The sequence below is a fragment of the Hyperolius riggenbachi genome, chromosome 2 (genome assembly GCF_040937935.1).
Source record: "Hyperolius riggenbachi isolate aHypRig1 chromosome 2, aHypRig1.pri, whole genome shotgun sequence".
Taxonomy (NCBI): Eukaryota; Metazoa; Chordata; class Amphibia; order Anura; family Hyperoliidae; genus Hyperolius; species Hyperolius riggenbachi.
In genome coordinates this window covers 250,636,063-250,663,429 of record NC_090647.1, presented here as the reverse complement: position 1 = coordinate 250,663,429, position 27,367 = coordinate 250,636,063, and the positions used below count along the sequence as shown (strand labels likewise).

The 27,367-nt window shown below is 44.5% G+C and overlaps 2 protein-coding genes across 4 annotated transcripts in view; one reads left to right on the top strand and one right to left on the bottom strand.

Moving 5' to 3' along the window:
* On the bottom strand, nucleotides 1-26,999 carry RFC2 (replication factor C subunit 2). The gene is made up of 11 exons (XM_068268496.1): nucleotides 26,732-26,999; nucleotides 24,155-24,224; nucleotides 22,339-22,380; nucleotides 21,016-21,122; nucleotides 20,381-20,482; nucleotides 20,122-20,222; nucleotides 19,882-20,039; nucleotides 19,490-19,555; nucleotides 17,919-17,999; nucleotides 11,224-11,337; nucleotides 1-199 (listed from the first exon to the last, which is right to left on the bottom strand). The coding sequence occupies exons 1-11, from the start codon at nucleotides 26,830-26,832 to the stop codon at nucleotides 92-94; spliced, it is 1,050 nt and encodes a 349-aa protein (XP_068124597.1). The 5' UTR covers nucleotides 26,833-26,999; the 3' UTR covers nucleotides 1-91.
* The window catches only part of NUP88 (nucleoporin 88), a 58,044-nt gene continuing 57,649 nt past the window's right edge, over nucleotides 26,973-27,367 (top strand). The window contains exon 1 of one of the 3 annotated variants that reach the window (XM_068268495.1): nucleotides 26,973-27,296. In XM_068268495.1, coding sequence (XP_068124596.1) covers nucleotides 27,072-27,296 — 225 coding nt within the window. In that variant the 5' untranslated portion in view covers nucleotides 26,973-27,071. The remainder of the gene's footprint in view (nucleotides 27,297-27,367) is intronic. The other 2 variants (XM_068268494.1, XM_068268493.1) reach the window with 2 other exon arrangements.

The following is a 27,367-nucleotide window of genomic DNA, read 5'->3' as shown; positions in this document are numbered from 1 at the left end:
TTGTGAAAGATTTGACGAGAGTTATATTATAAAACATTAACATTCTTAATGAAGCAGTATAGTCAGCACAAAAAAACAACAAATGCATCCATCAGCTTGCAGCAACTGTAGTCTTCTGGCAAAGGCGAGCAAGGAGTCCAGCCATCTGTAGTAAGGAGTTCACTCCCTCTGTGACCTTCATGTGTGTATAACCAATTTCCTGCAACAGAGAAAAGCAGTCAGTATTTCCATAGCACATTATTCGGGGAGCAAAAGAAGAAAAAAAGAGGGCTCTTCAGATTCTAGGTTTTTACCTGGAAGATTTTTTTCAAGGCAGCATTAATTACTTAACCACCCTGGCGTTCTGATTAAATCGCCAGGGTGGCTGCGGGAGGGTTTTTTTTAAATAAAAAAAAAACTATTTCATGCAGCCAACTGAAAGTTGGCTGCATGAAAGCCCACTAGAGGGCGCTCCGGAGGCGATCTTCCGATCGCCTCCGGCGCCCAGAATAAACAAGGAAGGCCGCAATGAGCGGCCTTCCTTGTTTTGCTTATATCGTCGCCATAGCGACGAGCGGAGTGACGTCATCGACGTCAGCCGACGTCGTGACGTCAGCCGCCTCCGATCCAGCCCTTAGCGCTGGCCGGAACTTTTTGTTCCGGCTGCGCAGGGCTCAGGCGGCTAGGGGGGCCCTCTTTCGCCGCTGCTCGCGGCGAATCGCCGCAGAGCGGCGGCGATCAGGCAGCACACGCGGCTGGCAAAGTGCCGGCTGCGTGTGCTGCTTTTTATTTCATCAAAATCGGCCCAGCAGGGCCTGAGCGGCAGCCGCTGGCGGTGTTGGACGAGCTGAGCTCGTCCAGACCGCTCAGCTGGTTAATCTGTGTTATATAGCAGGGTTGCTACAGCTGACATCAGAAGAGTTTACATAAATTAAGAGTAAATTATTTAAAACCCACTTTAGAACACCAGCTATAAGATTAAAGTATATAATTCTCTTCTCAACCCTTAAACTGCTATGGACATCTATAAGCATTTTTTTGCATTCACACACTGTTGACGTCTAAAGGTGGCTTAGTAAAAAACTACTTTATCCGAGGTGGTCGTCTATAGGCGTTAGTGTCCCCATATTTCTTTTCCTGAAAAGTTTAAAGGCATTTAGTACAAAGTTTTGGCTCAGAGCCAAATTTCTACTGCACTTGGAATATGCATGAGCAGCTCCATGCTGTTGCGTAGGAGCAGCCTCATTCAGTTGGACGGTCCATCCATGAGCAGCAGCGGAGGACCAAAGGACAGTGAGGGAAGCCTCAACAGGATCCAGAGGCTTCCCTCTCCTTGGGCAAGCATGTGTTTCTGAATCCAAGCTTCGGCTCAGGTTCTCTTTAAATACACTAGTAATACTTGGTAGGACTGTCTTCAAAATGGTTTAACTGGTGTATTAGGGCCCTTTTACACTTAATGCGCTGATATGCATCAGTGTGCGTTAGTATGCGTTATTTCCATAGCAGTGCATTGTGAAAAAGCTTTCAGTTGAAACGCGTGTAGTGGGGACTGAGCCATAGGAAAACATGGGCATTACTTTGAAAATCAAAGTTCTTTCAGGTATAACGAGACAGGTTCACAAGCTTTGTTACTGACACATGCTTTTTTTTTTTGTTGTTTTGCCCAGGGCTGTGGAGTCGTCTGAGGTTTCATAAACTGAGAAGTTGGACGATTTTTGTACCAACTCCACAGCCCTGTTAAGTATTAGACTAAGGCGTCGGGGCAATTTTGGGGTACTTGGAGTCGGTAGTTTCATAACCGGAGGAGTTGGATGATTTTTTGTACAGTCTCCTTTTTTGCTCACAAATTTTCAGTCCTTATGAGCTACGGACTTTGCGATGGCTGCTCCAATACCTTGATCTTGCTGGACATAAGTCATTTTGCAACGTTAAAGGCATGGTTGTAGTCAATGTCTATTTGGAAGACCCAATTGTGATAGATTTAACTTCTTAACCACTTGCCGACCGCACACTGATACCGTGCGGCGGCAAAGTGGTAGCTGGAGGACCAGCGACGCAGTTCTGCGTCGCCAGGTGCCTCCCTAATTAATCAGGAAAGGCCGCTCGCGCGAGCGCCCGTTTCCTGTCAGATCACGGAGCAGGTCTCCGTGAATAGCCTGCGAGCCGCTGATTGTGGCTCGCAGACTAAATGTAAACGTAGGAGACGCCGTAAGGCAGATCGGCGATCCCCGGCCAATCAGCGGCCGGGGATCGCCGGCATGTGACAGGGGACGTCCTGTCACAGGCTGCACAGGACGGATAGCGTCCTGTGCAGCCCCGATCACCAGGGGGCAAGGTAGGAGAGGGAGAAGCGGAATTTTGCTGCGGAGGGGGGCTTTGAGGTGCCCCCCCCCCCGCAACAATACAGCCAGCAGGAGCGATCAGGCCCCCCCTGCACATCATCCCCATAGGGGGGAGAAAAGGGGGGCGATCTGATCGCTCAGCATACACCCTGATCTGTGCTGGGGGCTGCAGAGCCCACCCAGCACAGATCACAAAAAAAAAGCGCTGGTCCTTAAGGGGGGGGGGGGGGGATAAAGGGTGGTTCCTCAAGTGGTTAAAGGAAACATCAGGCAAAAACGGTAAAATCAGCCTGCGCAGAATGCTGCGGAACACGTGACCATGATTGACAGCAGCGCTTCACGCAGCCGCACTAAGGACGACCTCGAGGTCAGCCTGAACAGCGTGCGGGGAACCTGGGACGGCGGAGGAGAGCAGAGCAATCAGTGTGGGACAGTCGGCTGCAAGGGGTTGGAGAAAGCCCCAGGTGAGTAAAGCTGATTTTATGGTTTTTGCCTGATGTTTCCTTTAAGGCCTCTTTTCCACAAGCATCTGAACTGCGTATTTGTCTGACTGCCATCCACAAGCACCTTTCGTCTGCATTTCATGCAGACGAATTGCAGGGTTTGCAACACCACGTGCGCCACCGTGCTGCTACCCAATGGCAACAAAACATGAATAGTAGTGTGTGGACATGCAACAGGCTATGCTTAGATGCAACTCCACTGAGGGGCAGGTGACAGGAAATTAATTCCCCACCTTCAGGCTCCTGTGCAAAAGAGGCCTAAATATGCTCATCAGTCTCTACTGCAGCAAGTATCCTCACACATTATGCTCGCAACCCCATTCCTAATGGTTGGAATTGTGTTCTTTGGTTTGCAAGCCTCAACCATTTTCCTCCAAATATTCTATGAATCAATGGCTTCTTCCATGGTAAGCAGCCTTTCAGGTTATGTAAACATAGGATTTGCTTTACTGTGGATATAGATTTCCTTCAGCATCTTCACAAGGTCCTTTAAAGTGTACCTGAGCTGAAGCTAGGGTAAAAATTGAGATACTTACCTAAAAACAAGGAAGCCTCAGGATCCTATTGAGGCTTCCCTAAGTGGTCTGTTGTCCCCTGTCGCTGAGCGTGGCCACCCCAGCAGATTAGCGACAAGGCATTGCCCCTAACCATATAGTGACCGTGCAGCTCCTCTCCTTGCAGCATGGCCACACGAGCCCATGCATGTGCAGTAAGCCGGAGCCACAGGCTCTGTGCTACTGCGCAAGTGTGGACATGCTCGTGTGGCATGTCTGCGCGGCCACTATATGATTAGCGACAATGTCTTGTCGCTAATCTTCCAGGGGGGGGGGGGCCTCACTCAGTGACGGAAGACATTGGACCACTGAGGGAAGCTTCAATAGGATCCAAGAGGCTTTCCTCTCTTCAGGTATCTTATTTTGATCCCGAGCTTCGACTTGGGATAGCTTTAATGTCCTAAGATTGATTTCTAGGTCAAAGTTCGCTCTTCTCAAGGAGATGAAGTACATCTCCTTCCTGAGAATTGTAACGGCAGCATAGTCCCTTAGACTCATATATTACATGCAGAGATGAACATGGAACCTTCAGGTACTTTGAATTTGTTCCTAAGGATGAATCAGATTTGTGGGGGGACGGGACCATTTTTTTTTTCAATACTGAGATTCTGGATAATTTCTTTTGATTTTCCTAGTAAGTCAAGCAAACAGGCAGTACATTTAAAGGATCGCCTTAACATATATTGACTTAAATTATGGTAACTGGCTATCAGAAGCAGATTTTCTAAAAGGTTTGACATTTTCGACAATTTTGCAAGCTGTTTAAAAGCAACGTTACTATGTTAACTTTTGATTTTGAACTGTGATGTGGTTCTGCCCTGCAGAAAGTAGATATATTAACCACTTCACATCCAGACCTTGTTTACGCCTTAAAGGAGTGTTCCAAGCTTTAAAAAAAAAAAATCCACTTACCTGGGGCTTCCTCCAGCCTGTGGCAACCATCCTGTGCCCTCGCCGCAGCTCCGGTGGCTCCTGCTCTTCTCCGCTGGAGCAGCTGACCTCGTCAGGTCAGGTTCGGCTTCTTCTGCGGTGAGGGCACAGGACGGCTGCCACGGGCTGGAGGAAGCCCCAGGTAAGTTTTTTTTTTTTTAAAAGCTTGGATGTATCCTTTAAAAGCCAGAGCAGTTTTGACAGTTTAGCGGTGTCCCTATTTAACCAGCAGTAACTTTATCCTTACTTATGACATCTAAATTAACCACTTGAGGACCGCCCCCAGCCGATGGGCGGCGGCAAAGTCCGGGCCCAAACGACCGCAATACGCCCATCGGCGGGGGCGGCTGCGGGATTGGCTATGCGGCGATCGCATCATTCGTGACGCGATCAGCCGCCGGGGACTCGCTCCGCCCACCGCTCGTAGTAACCCGCCGGCCGTTCGGAAGCGCCGGCGGGTTACTAGCACCCGGATCGCCGCTGCACGTATGTATAATAGGCTTTGTAATGTATACAAAGCCTATTATACTGGCTGCCTCCTGCCCTGGTGGTCCCAGTGTCCGAGGGACCACCAGGGCAGGCTGCAGCCACCCTAGTCTGCACCCAAGCACACTGATTTCCCCCCCCCCCTGCCCCCTGATCGCCCACAGCACCCCTCAGACCCCCCCCCCTGTCCACCCCCCAGACCACTGTTTGCACCCAGTCACCCCCCTAATCACCCATCAATCACTCCCTGTCACTATCTGTCAACGCTATTTTTTTTTATCCCCCCCCCTGCCCACTGCCCCCTCCTGATCACCCCCCCCACCCCTCAGATTCTCCCCAGACCCCCCCCCCCCCCCGTGTACTGTATGCATCTATCCCCCCTGCTCACCTGTCAATCACCTGTCAATCACCCGTCAATCACCCGTCAATCACCCGTCAATCACCCCCTGTCACTGCTACCCATCAATCAGCCCCTAACCTGCCCCTTGCGGGCAATCTGATCACCCACCCACACCAATAGATCGCCCGCAGATCCGACATCAGATCACCTCCCAAGCGCAGTGTATACATCTCTTCTCTCCTCTAAACACCCACTAATTACCCATCAATCACCCCTATCACCACCTGTCACTGTTACCCATCAGATTAGACCCTAATCTACCCCTTGCGGGCACCCAATCACCCGCCCACACGCTCAGATTGCCCTCAGACCCCCCCTTATCAATTCGCCAGTGCAATATTTACATCTGTTATTCCCTGTAATAACCCACTGATCACCTATCAATCACCCCCTGTCACTGCCACCCATCAATCACCCCCTGTCACTGCCACCAATCAATCAGCCCCTAACCTGCCCCTTGCGGGCAATCTGATCACCCACCCACACCAATAGATCGCCCGCAGATCCGACATCAGATCACCTCCCAAGTGCAGTGTATACATCTCTTCTCTCCTCTAAACACCCACTAATTACCCATCAATCACCCCCTATCACCACCTGTCACTGTTACCCATCAGATTAGACCCTAATCTGCCCCTTGCGGGCACCCAATCACCCGCCCACACCTCAGAGCGTCCTCAGACCCCAGCCCTGATCACCTCGCTAGTGCATTGCTTGCATCTATTTCCCCCCTCTAATCACACCTTGAGACACCCATCAATCACCTCCTGTCACCCCCTAGCACACCTACCCATCAGATCAGGCCCTAATTTGCCCTGTGTGGGCTCCTGATCACTCGGCCAAACCCTCAGATCCCCCTCAGACCCCCTTCCGATCACCTCCCCAGTGCATTGATTGCATCTATTTTCCCCTCTAACCGCCCCCTGAGACACCCATCAATCACCTCCTGTCACCCCCCTAGCACTCCTATCCATCAGATCAGGCCCAAAACATCCTGTCATCTAAGAGGCCACCCTGCTTATGACCGGTTCCACAAAATTTGCCCCCTCATAGACCACCTGTCATCAAAATTTGCAGATGCTTATACCCCTGAACAGTCATTTTGAGAAATTTGGTTTCCAGACTACTCACAGTTTTGGGCCCGTAAAATGCCAGGGCAGTATAGGAACCCCACAAGTGACCCCATTTTAGAAAGAAGACACCCCAAGGTATTCTGTTAGGTGTATGATGAGTTCATAGAATATTTTATTTTTTGTCACAAGTTAGCGGAAATTGATATGTATTGTTTTTTTTTTTCACAAAGTGTCATTTTCCGCTAACTTGTGACAAAAAAAAAATCTTCTATGAACTCACCATACTCCTAACAGAATACCTTGGGGTGTCTTCTTTCTAAAATGGGGTCACTTGTGGGGTTCCTATACTGCCCTGGCATTTTAGGGGCCCTAAACCGTGAGCAGTAGTCTAGAATCCAAATGCCTCAAAATGACCTGTGAATAGGACGTTAGGCCCCTTAGCGCACCTAGGTTGCAAAAAAGTGTCACACATGTGGTATCGCCGTACTCAGAAGTAGTATATTGTGTTTTGGGGTGTATTTTACACATACCCATGCTGGGTGGGAGAAATCTCTCTGTAAATGGACAATTGTGTGTAAAAAAAATCAAACAATTGTCATTTACAGAGATATTTCTCCCACCCAGCATGGGTATGTGTAAAAATACACCCCAAAACACATTATACTACTTCTCCTGAGTACGGCGGTACCACATGTGTGGCACTTTTTTGCACCCTAAGTGCGCTAAGAGGCCCAAAGTCCAATGAGTACCTTTAGGATTTCACAGGTCATTTTGCGACATTTGGTTTCAAGACTACTCCTCACGGTTTAGGGCCCCTAAAATGCCAGGGCAGTATAGGAACCCCACAAATGACCCCATTTTAGAAAGAAGACACCTCAAGGTATTCCGTTAAGAGTATGGTGAGTTCATAGAAGATTTTATTTTTTGTCACAAGTTAGCGGAAAATGACACTTCGTGAAAAAAAACAATTAAAATCAATTTCCGCTAACTTGTGACAAAAAAAAAAAAAAAAATCTTCTATGAACTCACCATCCTCCTAACGGAATACCTTGGGGTGTATTCTTTCTAAAATGGGGTAATTTGTGGGGTTCCTATACTGTCCTGGCATTTTAGGGGCCCTAAACCGTGAGGAGTAGTCTTGAAACGAAATTTCTCAAAATGACCTGTGAAATCCTAAAGGTACTCATTGAACTTTGGGCCCCTTAGCGCAGTTAGGGTGCAAAAAAGTGCCACACGTGGTATCGCCGTACTCAGGAGAAGTAGTATAATGTGTTTTGGGGTGTATTTTTCCACATACCCATGCTGAGTGGGAGAAATATCTCTATAAATAGACAATTGTGTGTAAAAAAAATAAAACAATTGTCATTTACGGAGATATTTCTCCCACCCAGCATGGGTATGTGTAAAAATACACCCCAAAACACATTATACTACTTCTCCTGAGTACGGCAATACCACATGTGTGGCACTTTTTTGCAGCCTAACTGCGCTAAGGGGTCAAAAGTCCAATGAGCATCTTTAGGCTTTACAGGGGTGCTTACAATTAGGCACCCCCCAAAATGCCAGGACAGTGAACACACCCCACAAATGACCCCATTTTGGAAAGTAGACACTTCAAGGTATTCAGAGCGGAGCATAGTGAGTCCGTGGCAGATTTCATTTTTTTTTTGTCGCAAGTTAGAAGAAATGGAAACTTTTTTTTTTTCTTTTTTTTGTCAGAAAGTGTCATTTTCCGCTAACTTGTAACAAAAAATAAAATCTTCTATGAACTCACCATGCCTCACTGAATACTTTGGGATGTCTTCTTTCCAAAATGGGGTCATTTGGGGGGTATTTGTACTATCCTGGAATTTTAGCCCCTCATGAAACCTGACAGGTGCGCAGAAAAGTCAGAGATGCTTGAAAATGGGAAAATTCACTTTTGGCACCATAGTTTGTAAACGCTATAACTTTTACCCAATCCAATAAATATACACTGAATGGTTTTTTTTTATCAAAGACATGTAGCAGAATAACTTTCGCGCTCAAATGTATAGGAAATTTTACTTTATTTGAAAAATGTCAGCACAGCAAGTTAAAAAAGTCATTTTTTTGCCAAAATTCATGTCTTTTTTGATGAATATAATAAAAACTAAAACTCGCAGCAGCAATCAAATAGCAGCAAAAGAAAGCTTTATTAGTGACAAGAAAAGGAGGTAAAATTCCTTTAGGTGGTAGGTTGTATGACCGAGCAATAAACCGTGAAAGCTGCAGTGGTCTGAAAGGAGAAAAAGACTGTGGTCCTCAAGTGGTTAAATATATATTTTTTTGTCTAGACAAACTAAGCTTTCACTGTATGGCATTTTTTTTTCAATCAAACAATTTTGAGAAGAAGAGGAAAAAAATAGAAAAAACAAAACACATATTTCTCAGTTTAACCAATTGCAGTTTAAAAATAAAAAAAAAAGTGTTACTGTAGATAAATAGCACAAATTTTGTTTGGCTATTTTTACTGTTTATCACAAAAAAACCCTTAGATTATGTTCCTATCACAATTTATTATGAAGATATTTGATTCTGAAATAATGCTACAATGTGTAGGTTTCACTATGAACTGAGAAAACAAAATATGTTTTTTGGTAAAAATCAATCTTATTGGCTCAGGGAACATTTCACCAATTCACCAATTACTGCTTCATCGATAGTGCCGGAGGAGTGCACAGGAGCAAGCCCAATCGTGCACAGCTGTGCTTCATCTACAAGACCTATCTACATCCTCGTGGCTTAGATGAAGTCACAGAGGATGTAGATATACTTTAGTGGTGGTTAATATGCATACTCTATTGTTGGTTGGCATACAAATATGTGGAAGAGTAATGAAGTGAATTTTAACCACTTCAGCCTACAGCTTCGAAAATCTTATGCATCCAAGCAATGTTCACCTCCCATTTATTCGCTAATAACTTTATCGCTACTTATCAAAATTAATTGATCTATATCTCGTTTTTTCCGCCACTAATTAGGCTTTCTTTAGGTAGTACATTTTGCTAAGAGCCACTTTACTGTAAATACATTTTAACAGGAAGATTAAGATAGAAATGGATAAAAAACATTATTTCTCAGTTTTTAGCCATTATAGTTTAAAATTAATACATGCTACAGTAATTAAAACCCATGCATTTTATGTGCCCATTTGTCCCGCTTATTACACCATTTAAATTACGTCCCTATCACAATTTATGGCGCCGATATTTTATTTAGAAATAAAGGTGCATTTTTTCAATTTGCGTCGATCACTATTTACAAGCTTATAATTTTAAAAAATGTAATAAGATACTCTCTTGACATGTATATTTAAAAAGTTCAGACCCTTAGGTAACTATTTATGTAGTTTTTTTTTTTTTAATTGTAATTTTTTTTTATTATTTTTTTTAATACAAAAATGTATTTGGGTAATTTTAGTTTGGGAGGTAAATAGCCAATTTTAGATGTAAAATAATGTATTTTTTATTCAATACAGGTATGTGGGTGCAGTTTACTATTTGGCCACAAGATGGCCACATTCAAAAAGTTCCTAGATGCGAACGATGTCGCATCTAGGAACTAAAATGAAGAGAAGTTGTTTCCTGGGGGCAGAAATACCACGCTTTCTGATGAGAAAGCGTCGGTATTTCTGCCGGGGACTTGGATCGGTGAATGGGAATTATATTCCCATTCACTGATCGGGGGGGGCAGCGGGAGGCAGCGGGGGCGCGCGCCCGATCGCGCGCACCACACGGCTGCAGCACCACTGCCTATCTGGACGGATATATGCGTCCAGATATGGCGAAGTGGTTAAAGAATACACCTCAAGTGTATGCGAATTTGCCAGCAACTATCAAAAGACAAATGCTATATTACCTTTGGATGCATATTTCCGATACACCCAAGATGCACACAAAGATCACATGCAACATATATTCAAACTGGAAGTTTAGTACATCTATTTTTCAACTAACTTAAGTGAATTCTGGATACACAGCTACAGTAAGCAAATAGCAACTATACAGGACAATAAACAACAACAAAAATCTGTGATAAATTTGCAAAACTAAAGTACATGAAGTGAGAAGCATATGTTGTCTGCCATATCTTGCTTTTAAACAATACTAGTTGCCTGGCAGTTCTGTTGATATCTTTGGTTGCGTCGTGTCTGAATCACACTCCTGAAACAAGCATGCAGCTAATCCAGCCAGACTTCAGACACATCTGATCTGCATGCTTGGTCAGGGACTATGGCTATGGCAGAGGAGCAGTAGTGCTGCAAGGCAAATTGCATTGTGTAAAATGAAGTAAATATGGCAGCCTCCAGATCCCTCTCACTTCAGTTGTCCTTTTAAAGAAAACCTGTAATGAGAAAAACCTCCCCTGGGTGGTACTCACCTCGGGTGGTAGAAGCCTCCAGATCCTATTGAGGCTTCCCCGTCCTCCTCGGTCCCGGCGAAAACGCTACGGGAGCAGCGGCGATGTAAATATTTACCTCCCGGGCTCCAGCGCAGGTGCAGTAACGGCTCTCTGCCTTGGAGATAGGCGGAAATAGCCGATCGCTGTCGGTCCGCTCTACTGCGCAGGCACAAGTCTCCTGCACAGTAGAGTGGACCCGACAGAGATTGCCTATTTTCGCCTATCTCCGCGCGGAGAGCCGCAACAGTGCCCCGGCCGGAGCCAGGAAAGGTAAATAAATCAGAGCTTATCAGACTTGTCGAGGGAGGATTCCGGGACACTTCAGGGGAGCCTGCAGCTACAGCGGAGGGGGAAGCCTCATTGGGACCCTGAGGCTTCCCCCTACCGAGGTGAGTACCTCCCAGGGGAGTTTTTTTTGCTACAGGGTCTCTTTAAGGATTGCAAGATACTTCCAAATCCTGTTCACTGTACAATAAGTCTGACTTGTATGGATATGTTCATGGTTCACACGCCACAACGGACAACATAAGTTACCTTAATAAATTCCAGCTTGAGATATTCAGGCATTTGAAAAGTCTTACACACACGAAAAATATTACTCATGATGTCTTCCGGAGAGTAACCTAGTTTCCACAGGTGAGCCACTATCTGCAACACAAAGATTGATTTTGTTCTGTTGAACACTGTAGATGTTCTGTGAAATGTTACAGTATATCATTCCAGAGGAGCCACTATCTGCAAATTGAGATAACTAGAATTTTCTTTCTAGCTGCATCAGATATATGTTCCCACTTAAACCCCCTCCCACAAAAATAATAAAGAACAATAAGAACTGAACACTCGATAGCCACTATAATGCTGCTTTCGCACTTGGTGTGGTGTGAACTTTAACAATCACACCAGAGAAGTCACACAATGCATTACAGTTGCGGTGCAACCAAATCAATGAGGCATACTGTCCGTTGAAAGTATGCCTCACTTCCAGGAGTACCACGCTGCCACAAATAAGAGTTACACTTGCGGTGCCACGACAAGACACGCTGCAACGCATTCAGTGTGATCACCTCATAGGGCTAAAACTACTTCTGCGACAGTATCTGTCAAGTTTCGGCGACACAACAGACCGCTTAAGGAGCCCATACACCTAACGATTTTCCCGCCGATATACAGCAGATTCTATCACTGATTGAATCTGCAGTGAAATCGTTGCACAAACGCTGACAGAACAATCGATTTCTGTCCGAAATCAATCGTTCCCGTCGATCCGCCCGTGCAGAAGATTTTGCTCGATCGCCGGCGGGTCGGGAGTGCGTCGATAGCGGCGTCTGAATGCCCGATGACTGACACTAGCTGCAATACATTACCTGTTCCACCGCCGCATCACCGCTCTCTCCGCGGTCTTCTTCTCCGCACTGGGCTCAGAGTCCGGCTGGCTTCACTGAACTTCCTGTCCCGGCAGGAAGTTTAAACAGTAGAGCGCCCTCTACTGTTCCCCACACAGGAAGTTCAGTGAAGCCAGCCGGACTCGGAGAGCAGCGCGGAGAAGACAGCGGAGACCGGAGGACTCGCTCCGGCGGAGCAAGTAATGTATAGCTGCCGGGGGAGGAGGGAGTGGGGGTGGATTGTGAATCGATTTCATGCTGAAATCGATTCACAATCTGTTTGCAGTAAAGGCAGCCATACGATCCCTCTCTGATTAGATTCGATTAGAGAGGGATCTATCTGCTGGTCGATCTGGTGGCAAATCGACCAGTGTATGGCTACCTTTATAGTGTAAAAGGGCGCAACACTATCTACACCATTATAGTTGTAAGAGTTATTTACTGCTAAAAACTGATACATGGAACACATTAATAAAATTTAAAATACTGTAGTTCTTTATTGTTCACTCAAGTCCCTTAGGTTTTAAAACCTTGCAACTACTGCAACAGTTCAAACATCTTGGTTTAAGTAGAACTAAAAAGTTTTGCTGACAATTATCACAGATTACAAAGTCCTGTATGGGTATCCACAAAACATGCTCTGCTGGTAGGTAGGTTTGGGAAACTGTAAACTCTGTTAATCTGAATATCTGAACTCAAGGAATAGCTAATAAGTCTTGGAATATTTATTTTTTTGATGAAGACAAGTCTATTAATAAAAAAACAGTTGACTATTTTGCAGGCATATGACAGAAAACACTGGTGGGTGAATTTATTTACAGTTCTAGAACTCAGACTTAAATATCTCCCTGTAATGCCTGGCAGATCGGCTTTCTTTCAGCTGCTATGCCCCAATCTACCACCACCTTCTTCACCCTATGTGGCCCGTCCCCGCTTGAACGGGAGGTGAGGAAATAACACCTGCCCGACTTCGGTACCACCCAGGCCTTGGAGGTGCAAGGTATAGCAGCTGATGCCTAGAAAGCCAGAGTACCACCAGAACAAACAAGACTATGCAGCTGGGTGATGGAAGAGGCTACACAGATCACCCCAGGAGTTATGGGCAAGGGAGCAAGATTGCCCAGAGCAACCGCAGCTCTGAGCTTCCGATAACCGCCACAAATAAGACAATGGTTGCTCAGGACAACCGCCGCCCTGAGCCTCAGACTGAGTAACAAGACAGACAATAGACAGACAGACAGATTGGTTGACAGCGAACGAGACACACTGGTTGCTCAGGGCGACCGTAGCCCCGAGCTTCTGAGTGACTAACAAGACTGACAATAGAGAGACAGACGGAATTCTTGCCAATCTAATCGCTGCCTCAATGATAGCAAGCATCCACACTGACTTGGACAAGACAAACAAGTAGGAGCGTAACTAATAGCAACCGCAGCCTATAGTTACGTTCACAGGAACAGGACTAGCAGGGACAGACAGACAGAAGGATCGTTTGCCTAACAATAGCAAACATCCACACTGACACTGATAATTATCAAGTTTGGGGTCAGAGCCACCTTTCTACTTGAAATATGCAAATAATTCCAAGTTGATTCAGAATTATGCACATTACTACAAATCGATACAGCTCAAAAATGAATCAAATGCTTTGACTGCAAAGATTTGATAAGCTATTGACATCTTAGATTTTAATAACAATTAGCATCATTCTCTGTAATCTTAAAGAGATCCTAAAGCCTATGAACCCCCCCCCCCCCCCAAAAAAAAACTGTTTTACTCACCTGGGGCTTCTACTAGCCCCCTGAAGCCATTACTTGCCCGCGCAGTCACTCGCGGTTCCTCCTGTCCCCCGCCTCTAGCTACTTTCACATCGCCGACAGGCTTTCTTGCACCTGCGCAGGCCTGGCCACACGTCTCCTACGGTTCTCGTTCACAATAGCGCCCTATGCAGGACGCTATTGCGGACAGGAAGGAATAGAAGGCTATGCGTGGCCAGGCCTGCCGGCAAAGTGAAAGTAGCTGGTGGCAGGGGACAGGAGGATTCGATCGTGACTGCGAGGGCATGGGACAGCTGCAGGGGGGCTGGTAGAAGCCCCAGGTGAGTAAAACTGATTTTTATATTTCAGGCTCAAGTGTCTCTTTAAATGTATTTGAATCTCAATGTCAAACCCTACAGACTAATGTGGACTTTGGCACTAGTGTTGTGCACTACCAGTACCTATCTACCCCTAGTTGAAATGTAACCTTCCTGGCGGTAACCCCGAACGTAGTTTTCTCAGGCCCTGCTGGGCCGATTTGCTTAATTTTTTTTTTGCTGAACACAGCTAGCACTTTGCTAGCTGCGTCAGCACACCGATCGCCGCCGGCTCGCGCTCGATCGCCGCTATCCGCTCCGCCGCTGCCCCCCCCAGACCCCGTGTGCTGCCTGGCCAATCAGTGCCAGGCAGCGCTGAGGGGTGGGTCGGGAATCCCAAAGACGTCACTGACGTCGGTGACGTCATCCCGCCTCGTCGCCATGGCGATGGGGGAAGCCCTCCAGGAAATCCCGTTCTTTGAACGGGATTTCCTGATCGGAGATCGCCGAAGGCGATCGAAGCAGGCGGGGGGATGCCGCTGAGCAGCGGCTATCATGTAGCGAGCCAAAGGCTACATGATTTAAAAAACAAAAACAAAAAAAAAAACTGCTGCGCTGCCTCCTGGCGGAAAACATTAGACCGACAGGAGGGTTAAATTATAGATAGAGCTGATGCGTTTAACCCCCAGCCCATATAACTTCACTACTTCCTTCTTCAAACTCGAAGTAGTAGTGTTAGGTGGACTGCATTGGCTATAGGCAGTAGGCCTGAACGATCTTAGGAAAAAATTGAATTGAGCGATTTCTGTCCAAAATTACGATTTCGATTCGATTCACGATTTCCTTCAAATCAAGCTTTATTCCCCCCCTTTGTGCCTGTTTGTTCCCCCTCTGTCCCCCTGTCTCTCCTTGTGCCCCCTTTGCCTCTTCATGCCTCCTCTGGGTCTCTCTCTTGCCTCCTTTGTGTCTCTGTGCCCACTCTGTGTCTCTCTTTGTGCCCCCTCCGTGTCTCCTATCTCTGTCTCTGTGCCTCCTCTGTGTCTCGCTGTGCCTCCTCTGTCCCCCAAGTTGCATCAGTTCTGGACATAGCTTCAAGCACGAGTCCAGCGATGCCCGTCTATCCACTTTGCCTCCTGCAGGCTCTAATGCACGGCATACTTCCTTTATATCATGTGACATACAGGAACCCGAAGTTTTGCCAAGCACAAGAGGCGGCAGAGGGCAATAGAGGATGGAAGGTATGTCCAACACTGCGGGCCGCACGCACTGGTACTTTGGGAAAATTTGAAGGTACTTCTTCAAACTTCCCCATGTGGAAATGACGTGATCGCGATATTCAACGCTTTGACGATTCTGAAATTGTGATCTTAGTGATCGCGATTTCGATTTAAATTTGATTTATCTTTCAGGCCTAATAGGCAGCATAGGTATGTTAACCCCCCCCCCCCCCCCCCAGCTGCAGGCAGCGTTATCTAACTTAAATTTCAATTATCAGTAGCTTCGTACTCGTAGTGAACAACACTATTTGGCACATGTAGATTTGGGCAAGACATTTAATAAAACACAAAACAAGATGCCACTGGCTGTAACTTTTTAAAAATAATTTGCTTGCCATCTAAGGGTTAAAATGTGCATGCAAGATGAAACTACAGTATCTCATACACCATCTCTATTCAGTAGGTGTTATGAACAGAGGATGAGAACAGCAGACAGGAAAGTAGCATTTCTAAAAAGGGAATATTTCAGTCATCCTTCACACCTCTCTCACTACAGGTTTCCTCTATATACAATCCAACCAGAGAAAGAAGTTGCGATCACAATCCTGATCTCAGCATGAGTATAGGATTTCCCTGCAAAGAATCCAAATATAGTGCAATATTGTTTTCAATGAACCACCCCGTGATTCACTTCACACAGCTGTGCAAGAGATAACCTCCACCACAGAACAGAAGAAACGGGGGTATTATTTCACCCCCTTAGTGAGTCTCACTCACCGGAAAGTTTCTTGAGTTTCAGCATATAAGCCCTCCAACCTGGGCAACAACTGTATGGAACCAGATTGAAGTTTTTCACAAGCGTTTTATCTATGGTGCCAGCACCGCCGCGGTCGGATCTCCGCTGCACGCCACAGTCCCGCGGGACTGTGGCGTGCAGCGGAGATCCGACCGCGGCGGTGCTGGCACCATAGATAAAACGCTTGTGAAAAACTTCAATCTGGTTCCATACAGTTGTTGCCCAGGTTGGAGGGCTTATATGCTGAAACTCAAGAAACTTTCCGGTGAGTGAGACTCACTAAGGGGGTGAAATAATACCCCCGTTTCTTCTGTTCTGTGGTGGAGGTTATCTCTTGCACAGCTGTGTGAAGTGAATCACGGGGTGGTTCATTGAAAACAATATTGCACTATATTTGGATTCTTTGCAGGGAAATCCTATACTCATGCTGAGATCAGGATTGTGATCGCAACTTCTTTCTCTGGTTGGATTGTAACGGAAGAGTGTGTACTCAAGTAAAGTCTGCGGATCCCCTATACAATTGGTGACATTTGTGTTGTATATTTATACAGGTCCTATCAATAGTGCTGTGGAGCGCAGTTTTTTTTGCCTTCTGGGGCATTATTGATTATTTCCTCTATATACAGTTGTGAAAGCTGACATTCTGTGAGGGCCAGTGCATACCAAAAACCGCTGGCAGATCCACTAACGCTAGCAGTTTTTGAAGCAGTTTTTCAGAGCGATTCTAGGCATGTTTAGAGAGATTTTCTAAACACGCCTAGCGTTTTTTGGAGCGTTTTTTTGTGTTGCAGATTTTTTTTGTTACAGTAAAGCTGTAACTGAACAGCTTCTGTAACAAAAAAAAAAAAAAAAAAAAAAAAAAAAAAGGGAAAACTGCTGTGATCTAGCGGTTTTTCAGAGTGGTTTTCCACACTTAACATCGAGGCAGAATCGCCTCAGAAATCATCAAAAATGGTGCAGGACCCGAATTTGCATTTGGGGAAAAAACGAACTGCTCTGGTGTGCACCATCCCATTGCAATACATTTGCCAAGTGGTTTTCAGCCTGCAAGTGTTTTAAAAAAACTCTCAGAACCGCTCTTGGTGTGCACCAGCCCTAACTTTTAAAATGCTGACTACCGCAATGCGATACAGATACTGTGCTTTTAGTTTTTAAAAAGTGGGCATTTTTGCAAACTATTCTAGTCAGTCTGCCAGGAGAAAAGCGCAATATAAATGTTCTGCGTCTGTCTGTGTCATAAGATAAGCAATGCTGACGTGTGTCCCCCCCCCCCCCTTTCCTTTTTTAAAAAAATGATAGAAATAGCATATTTCTGTCATCATGTGTACTAAATTGAACATGTGCTTCTAGAGCAATATTTACATGAATCTTGCTAGAGCAGCTGAATAGTATCTAGAGATGATTAAACCTCTAGTAAGTCTGTACACAAACTGTCTATAATCATCAATAAAATCACAGGTATTGGTTAAACGGATTTATAAATCCACAATAAGGCTTGGGCGGCCCATTACCCTTCATGTGTGAACAATGGTACCTCTTATTGGTAAGCACTATGAGTAATCTCAGGAACAAAGAGGAAAAAAATCAGCATCCCGGCAGTAAAACATTAAAGAAAGGTTCGAATCCCTTTTCCTTCTACTAATAAAACACACGTTTTCCTGCATTTGGGCCTTAATGGTCATTTAATTTCTATTCTGGAATCTGGTTAGGCAAAGTACATCATTTATGGAATATCAGAAAAAATATTCTAGGAAACATACCTTGTATGCTTCATCTATGTTTCCATTAACACAATGCTGTAGCATTTCTTTCACCAACAGTGGGTGTGGCTCATCACAAACCTAAAATCAAATGAAATGTAATCAGTTCATCAGCAACATATTTCACATGCAATGTTCTGACATGCAGATGAAGCTGTAAGACAGACATTTCCTTTATAAAAAAAATTACTTAAAGGGGAACTTCAGCCTAAACAAACATACTGTTATTAAGTTACATTAGTTATGTTAATTAGAATAGATAGGTAATATAATCTTTTACCCACCCTGTTTTGAAAGAACAGGAAAATGTTTGTGATTCATGGGAGCTGCCATCTTTGTCATGGGGGCAGCCATCTTTTTGGTTGAAAGGAGGTGACAGGGAGCACAAGACACAGTTCCAACTGTCCTGATAACCCCTCCCAGCTGCACACACTAGGCTTCAAATGTCAAATTCAAAATGTAAAACAAAAACAAAAAAAAACAATTGCACTAAAACAGCAGAACGAGAACATCAGAAATCCCATCATGCTTTGCACAGCATAAGGGAAAAACTGCCCGGGCAGTTTTCTTCTGTGCAGCTAAAAATGAGGCTTGTATAAGAGAAACAAAGTTCTGATGCTGTGAAACTGTTAAACACCAGGCCTTTTCAGTGCTGCTGAGTCGATTTTTAGTCTGGAGCTTCACTTTAATGAACAATTAGGTCTTTGAAAACGGAGAGATAAGAAACACGTGACAGGGAGAGAAAGGGGGGCAGGAGAAATCCAAACTACTTCTTCCAATAATAACCTCCCTTCCTCAAAAAGTGAAGCCAAGAAGCTGAAGAACTGCTAGACTCAGCATATGCTTTTTCTAAAGATAGCCAATATTCATAAGTGGCATTAAAGTGACTGGTTTTTAAAGTGGTCTTTACGCCTGGGACCCACTAGCAGCGCTTTTCTAAGTGCTTATGATTTGAAAAGCTCTTGCTAATGTAATGCTATGTGTGTGATCCCAATAGAGGGATTTGATTTTTAAAGGATCACCTAAAGAATTACTTTAGCAAGAGATTTTCAAATCACAAGTGCTTAGAACAGCACTGCTAGTGGGTTCCAGGACTTATAGTGCTTAATAAAATGCAATATGTGGAACAGATGTCTGTGCTGCATTTAGTTTTCAGCTCCTGGTGTATTTATGCTGGAGAAATAATAGCACAGTATGCCTTTAAATTTGCTGGTAAGCCTTTCCTGCCTACAAATACAAGTTAGATGCTGCTTGGTCTTAACTTTCTCCCCCTATACAATATAAATTAATCATTAATTTAAACCACTACAATGACCAGACACTAACAAAGGACTGGATTGAGGGCTGTGAAGGACTTAATGTGGTGCAACCTGATGCAGTAGCCAATTTTGCAGATATAAGCATATACTGTACAGTTTATAAGAGCAGAGGAGACAGAGCAGCTGCCAGAATTCAGAAGCTTGTTATACTTAGCTAAACTGTTTCAATCTTTGTATGGTACATATTAGAACTAACATATGTTACTTCAGTGTGCCTAAATGAACAGTCACCACACAAAATGATTTACTTGCCTTAAACACATTCGTACTGTTCACGTACCCAAACCCAGCATGTGTGGACTGCACGTTATTCAAAGCCTGGAAACAAACAAAACAAAAAAAAAAAAAACAATATAAAAGTCAAGCCAAATGGGATATGGAAGTGATGTAACTGTAAAACAGGGAAGCAGTCTAGCATAACTTATTTTTGTACCTACATCTATTTAACACTAGAAAAAAAAATTACTAGAAATCTATGCTTTCTAACTTGGCAATGACAGGGAAAAAAAAGACAACATAACAGAGAACCTTGGGTGATTGCTAGGTGCACAAGACAAAGCTTCCTGCAGATACTAACAAACATCAATTGTTAACATTTTCCATCACCCTCTATTTGCTAGCAAGTCCAAATGTTTCACTAGTACCTGTCTCATATCTCCTTGTGCTGTAAATACAATGGCCTCTAAACCATCATCTGTGCATTGAACTTTTTCCTTCTCTACCACAATCATTAGCCTTGCAAGAACCTGTGCGTCAGTTAACTTTGTGTAGCGGAGCACCGCGCATCGAGACTGAATGGGTTCTGAGGATGGTAAATCAGAAAAATTAAGGTCATCTTTAACCAGCTTTAGCTTTGCATTCAAGTAAACAAAGACTGGACTTACCTATAATTTTATCAGAGGCATTGCATGCTAGAGCAAAGCGTGTTGTTTTAGAATAGATCTCCATAGTTCTTCTTAAAGCTTGCTGGGCTCCATCTGTCATGCTAGACATTTAACAAAAAAAAAAAAAAGGATCTATCTTAAATTTTGTAGAAGGAAAATCTAAAATCACAGCATAATTTTACCTGTAATATAACAAGGTTGAATCGTTTAGGAAAAAAAAAGTGAAGGTTGCATATTAATATTTGAATAGGATAATCACCTGTCTGCTTCATCCAGTATGATTATTTTATGCCGACCCTTTGGAAGTGTGACTTTTTGCTGTGCAAACATTTTAATTTTGTTTCTCACCACATCAATGCCTCTAAATTAAATAGAGAAAAAGCAGGGATTCAGTATAATACACCATTCTTTCAAGGAAGCAAACACAGCTCAACTAAAGTCCAGCGATAGTCTAACCTTCCTGTAGTAGACCTTATGTGAACACTTTTAAAGCTACAGTAAAACTCAACCCAAAACCTTTAGCCTAGATTTGGATAGGTTGGGAAAATGTAAGTTTTTATTTTGTCCCTGTTGAGGAGCTATTCTTTAAGTCCCTATCTAAACTATTGGACTTGACCCATATGAGACCCTTCAAAAAAAGGCTAGTGGGGTTATGTTAACAACAAAGTTACATAAAAGTTAGCACATGGGATTTATAAGATAACTTGGGAAGCTTTGGCTAAAGACTGACTGCATACTGAGAAAATACTGAAAACGACATGTATAATCAACAAAGGTAATATAGCAGAAGATTTGTCGTCTATATAGAATTACATTTTAGGGGTGATCAACATTGGCTTGATATCTAAAAGAAACAAGATTCAAGTGTAGCATTCAAAATTAATTTTTACTTACCGATCATTGGATGCATTAAGTTCCAGAACGGCATCTTTCAGAGCTGGACCCAACAGTGCACGAGCCAAACACAAAATACTTGTTGTTTTTCCCGTTCCAGGAGGACCCTGCGAAAGCATTGGCATTAGGGTTTTTTTTTTTTAAAGGTAAAAAAAAAAAAAAAAAAAACAGGAGATGCAGGTTTGGTCCTATTTATGTTCCACATTGTAGATGAACTGCTAAACAGACATCTATGGCATTGCATGTGGAGTGTGTGTGCCACCCAGAGGACACAGAATCAAATATAAATCTTCACATGCTCCAAGTCTAAATTCTGCGCCAGGTGTATACCTTGCCTAATAACTCAACAGCAGGGAAACAGTTTTGCCTTCCGTGAAACTGAACCAGCCCAATAGTGGCTTGGGGTCCTCGCAGAGAAAGTTAACTGTCCATTATAGACCACGTTCACTTTTGGTCCACCTAGTTGGAAAAAACAAATTCTAACAACACCGGAATGTATAATATTGCAAGAACACATACAAATTATCTGCTGACACCTGAAACTATATAGTTGCAAATAGACACGGATAGATTGTTCACTAATACAAATGTGCTAGAGAATTACTATACTCCCCATACTGGGAGCAGCTATACTCCCCATACTGGGAGCAGCTATACTCCCCATACTGGAACAGTCCAGAACGAGCAAGCACCGTCTTCAGTAAAATTAGCTATTTTATTAGTAATAGGTTAAAACAGCATGATGTCACACTTTTGCAACTAAGAGATCTGAAGTGCACAGATCACTGGAGTCATAGTACGTCTGTGTTAATTCTCTGCCATTGGTGCTTGCTACAAACTGTGGATTTACTACCTATATTGGTGCATCTATACTACCTATACTGGGGCAGCTACTACCTATACATATGTGACGTGTCACAGAGATCTGAGCATTTGGCGTGATGCGTTACAACTTCAAAGAGGTTGGGAACCACTGGGTTAGAGTCTCTATCGTTTGTTGCTTCCTGCCTTTCTTCACAGTTCCATAAGCAGAGGTCATCAGGACATGAGGTGAACTGAAGTCTTCCCAACTGTGAATCAAAACAATGTACTGTACATTTTCTCACGGTGGAGAAAAGGCATTGTCTGCATCAGGCTTTTAGCATTGTCTGTGTCTGAATAAAGGGAATTAATCTTCTATCCTTGGTACCTAGGCTTTGGACATGCAACAAGTCAAAAGACCTTAGAGCATTTCAGAGGTCTTCACTTCATTAATGTTCACTCCAGGGTCTGATGTATTTATAATGTTATGTAGACAGGTGTATATAGTACTACAATACTCACAGCAATTATGATATTTGGAACATTGCCTTCTCTTGCAAATACCTAAAAAGAGAATTTCAATATTTAGAAAAAATGCATAATTATTATTATTATTATTATTATTTAGTATTTATATAGCGCCGACATATTACGCAGCGCTGTACAGTGTAAATATATATGTATCTTGTCACTAACTGTCCCTCAAAGGAGCTCACAATCTAATCCCTACCATTGCCATATGTCTATATTATGTAGTGTAAGTACTGTAGTCTAGGGCCAATTTTAGGGGGAGCCAATTAACTTATCCGTATGTTTTTGGAATGTGGGAGGAAACCAGAGTGCCCGGAGGAAACCCACGCAGACATGGAGAGAACATACAAACTCTTTGCAGATAGTGCCCTGGCTGGGATTCGAACCAGGGACCCAGCGCTGCAAGGTGAGAGAGCTAACCACTACGCCACCGTGCTGCCCAATAATGCCAGTTATGTCCTTTTTCGGGTATTACTATCACATTTAAAAATACATTGTTTTGCTAGAGAATGTGTGTTACTGTGGCCCTTCCTTAGTTATGATAGAAATACAGACGTTGTTGCCACTGCCATCCTTCTGGCAAGGTTAAGCTACCAAGATCCAATAGCGATAGTCTGACAAGCAAGTCAAGTTAGAACAGTAAAAATATCTGATCTGGATAATTTTCTGGCGCTAGTCTAATTCAGGGAATCCAGCAGGAAACCAAATAGGGAAGAGTTATCCAATCACAACACCATCTACAGCAGTGGTCCTCAAACTAAGGCCCGCGGGCCGAATGCGGCCCCGAGGCTTTTTTTTACCGGATCCCACACACAAAATGTATTACTTATAGATGCGGTCAGCTACATCTTTAAATATTGGTGGTCCACATATAGAATAGCAGTGCTGGCACCACCCATCCACATGGAAGCCAGAAAGCAGTAATTCGCTGGTTTCCAATCAAATTCCACATCAGGTGACATTGCTGTCCAATTGAACGGCAGGTTGTCACCTGGGTATGCTTCACTGTCTGGCCCGCAAAGACATCATTTTATGTATACTTCAGCCCCCCAGCAGTCTGAAGTATGTTGACCCGGCCCTCAACCCAAAACGTGGGGATCCCTGATCTACAGCATGAAGAGTTGTGATTGGCCGAATAGTGTAGGCGTGGTTTACTATGACCTATCTGACACCTAAAAGTTTGAGAGGGTGTCAACCATCCATCCAATCACATTAGTGGAATTTCCCTATGAGGTTTCCTGCTGGGTCCCCTAAAGTAGACTAACACCAATTTTCCTAGGTGAGCGACTCACAAAACACTCTAGGCAGATGAGCAGCACACGGGTAAGAAATCTAGCTATTTTTCATAAAGTGGTGAGCAGTGGCACTTCCATATCTTTCTTGTGCGGCATACTTCAGGTTGTATGTCAGGTTATTATTTTGGTTAGCACTCCATTGGAGACAACAGGATACAGGTGGGAATCTCCCAATGGGGGCACAAGCAGCAGTAACTTTGATATACATTTTAAAAATTTTCCCCTAAACTACCAAAAACAATTGTCAATTTCTATCTACTCTCTGTTATATGCCACACAATGAGAGAATGATCCAGCGGGGACACAAAGAATGACTTTCACCTTTTCAATAAAAAAAAAAAAAAAAAAAACTAAAGTTTTAGCTGGAATTTGAGTTTTAATACTAAAGGTTACAGGGACATGCTATATCTGGAAAACGACAACTTCCAAATATTTCTGATACTTGATTTTACAAACACTAATCAGCTGGCCACTTCACCTAAACGTAAAAAAGAAAGAATAAAGGAATTCACCTCAAGTCGGCTTACAGTTTCTTCATTGCCAATTATTTCATTAAGTTTTAATGGCCTGTATTTCTCTACCCTAGAAAAAAAAAAAAAAAAAGTATTGTTTAGTATACTGGTTTATCTCCTTCACACAAATTGCATTTTAAAACACTTAAATTCATACTGGGTAATACAGTTCTACAGAGTTGGTCTATTAATGCTAATCCTGTCACAAATTGCATAAGGGTAGTGGAGCACTCCTCAGTAAAAATGGTGGCTGTGCCTCGGTAGAGCCAGCTGCACTCTGGATCCTTAGTAGTCCAAATAGATTAGACTGGCATCATCCAGTATACTCTGCTCTTTTATTTTCTTCAAATTGTCATGACAGCATATATGGCAACGTTTCAGGGCAGCCGCCCCTTTATCAAGCTGATCTGTCTGCGTACAAATACTAACTGACACAATGCACCTTTATATACACAGCATGATATGACAAATGACCAATCACAGCACTCTCTGTGAATACACCAATCAAATGGTCCCATTCCTTGCGGACCTAATGGGGAACTATCAAAGAAACTTCTCATAGGTCAGTTTAAACATGGGCCCATCCCACATCCTACACCCCACCAATGTCCACACGTATGCCCAGCGCCTCCCTCTAGCCAGGTCGCACTGACTGTTACTCCCTCCAGGCCGCCGCAGCGGCGGACCTGATGGGGAGCTAGTCTGTGCGACACGGGTGGGCGGCGCTGCCCACGTTCCCCTAGCCCACCCGCGTCACACAGACTACTTCCCCATCAGGTTCGCCACTGCGGCGGCCTGGAGGGAGTAACAGTCAGTGCAACCTGGGTAAGTGCTGGGCGTAAGTGTCGACATTGGTGGGGTGTAGGATGTGGGATGGGCCCATGTTTAAACTGACCTATGAGAAGTTTCTTTGACAGTTCCCCATCAGGTCCGCTAGGAATGGGACCATTTGATTGGTGTATTCACATAGAGTACTGTGATTGGTCATTTGTCATATCATGCTGTGTATATAAAAGGTGCATTGTGTCAGTTAGTATTTGTACGCAGACAGATCAGCTTCATAAAGAGGCAGCTGCTTTGAACCATTGCCATATATGCTGTCATGACAATTTGAAGAAAATAAAAGAGCAGAATATACTGGATGGTGCCGGTCTAATCCTGTCACAAAGGAAACCCCTGATTCTCAAAAGAATAATGTATCTTTTTAGTTGAAGGGCTTTTCAGTCTCTTTTAGTCCCCACACTTTCTAGTGGTTCTGGGTCATCCTGAGCTGCTAGAGTATTCTGTTCTGGTCTAAGCCCTATCCCATGGAGTAATTTCAATCCCTGCCATGCACTGATGAGAACCAACAGCCCAAAACAGGCTGTCTGCATGTTGGGTTTGTGTGGCTTTGTAAAAGTTACGAGCTATAGGCTTGCTATACACCAGCAGTTCTGCATGTAAGCCTGGCTTCAGGGGCATTAAGAGAGAATTTGCATATTCAGTAGGAATGCATTGTGGGAACTACAGTTGCTCACTTAGAGGAGTTCCGAGGTGAACTAACCATATGCTTTTTAACTCACCCGGGGCTTCTTCCAGCTCATAGAGGTGTATGTGTCTCTCGTTGCAGCTGTGTTCTTCTCCAGCATTCCACAGTTAGCCTTTAATGGATCGCTGACCACACTGCATGCACACAACCCTCCAGGTAATATTAGCGTTATCACAGGCAGTGCGTGTCCCCATGCATGCGCAGAAGCCGCTGACGTTATGGGGTTGGCGATCCATTACAGGCTGACAGTGGGACACTGGAGAAGACCTCAGCTGTGGCAAGGGACACAGACACTTCTAGAGGCTGGAAGAAGCTCCAGGTTAGCCTCAGTAGCTCTGCGCCTTAGTCAGATTGACATCAGTGCTACTTAGTGAGCCGCATGAGAAGCCGACCTGGCGAGGTCGGCTTCTCCACCAGAGGGGACTGGGAGCCACAGGAGCTGCGGTGAGGGCACAGGACGGTTGCCAGGGGCTGGAGGAAGCCCCAGGTAAGTGGATTTTTTATTTTTAGCCTCCTCGGACCTTTCTTTTAAAACTGAATTATCACAAATACCTTCTGTTTTAAAAAGGTAAATTACTCTGATATTTTTCACTGACATGTGCAGTGTCAGCTATAGCATCTCTACTCTTTGCACATGGTTAGCTGCATCACTGTGTTGATGTCTGTATGCAGCCGCACAACAGAATAAGTGGAGGAGTCTGTACCAGGGGCATAACTCTAAAGGAGCAGCCCATGCGATTGCATGCAGAGGAGTGAGCCCCCCCCCAAATACTAAACTTCATTCCCTCTGATACAGGGGTCCATCCTCCAAGTCAGGTGTTTTTGTGGCTACACTTGCTATGGATATGAATATCATGATAGCTTTACCTGTTTTATGACCCTTGACCGATGGGCCCCCAGGCTGTGAGGGTCACTGAGGGAAGGCAAGGGTGGTTAGGGGGGAGGCATCACAGTTACGCCCCTGCTCTGTACTGCAGTCTCCCATCGCACCAGTGACAGTACAGCCTCACACACAAGCGATTATCATCACAAACTACTATCCCGCTCACCATGGCAGCTCGTAAGTTCCAGCGGGGCCTTTACTACCCGCAGCCTGCTGGTCTTTAGCCCCCTGATCCCCGCTCGGGGTAACCTCCATCTCCACTTCCATCTTCCTTTTCCCGCCAGCGCCACACCACTCGGCTCACAGTCTACGTTGTGGAAACATCATTAGCCACGCCCACTTTGGTCTCAGATGAAGTCGCTCATTTTGCATCCATTCCGAAGTCAACGTTCACTTCATTCATCATTATCAGCAGAGGGCGCATTGCGAAGCAGCGTTACTTTTGTCGACTGATAGACCATCCGTCGCAGGAAACAGACGTCAGAGGAGCTGGCGGCTGGGTAGCGATGGCGGCAGATGGAAGGATTGGGGAGAAGTGGCAGAACGCGTTGAGGGAACAGCCAGTCTTCGCCAGGCTCCGGGAGGAGACGCGTCAGCGGAGTCCGGCTCAGCTGAGGAACCTGATTTGTACCCTGGACGGCGATCTGCTGGTGTGGAACCCGGAGGAGAAATGCTTTCACACTGTAATCCTCCGCAGGTTGGGGACGGATAGCCCACCGGGAAGTGACCAGGTACAGCACCGAGGGCATCGTATCATTTCACCTCTACGAGCTGTATGAGAAGTAGTCTCTCCAGACAGGCA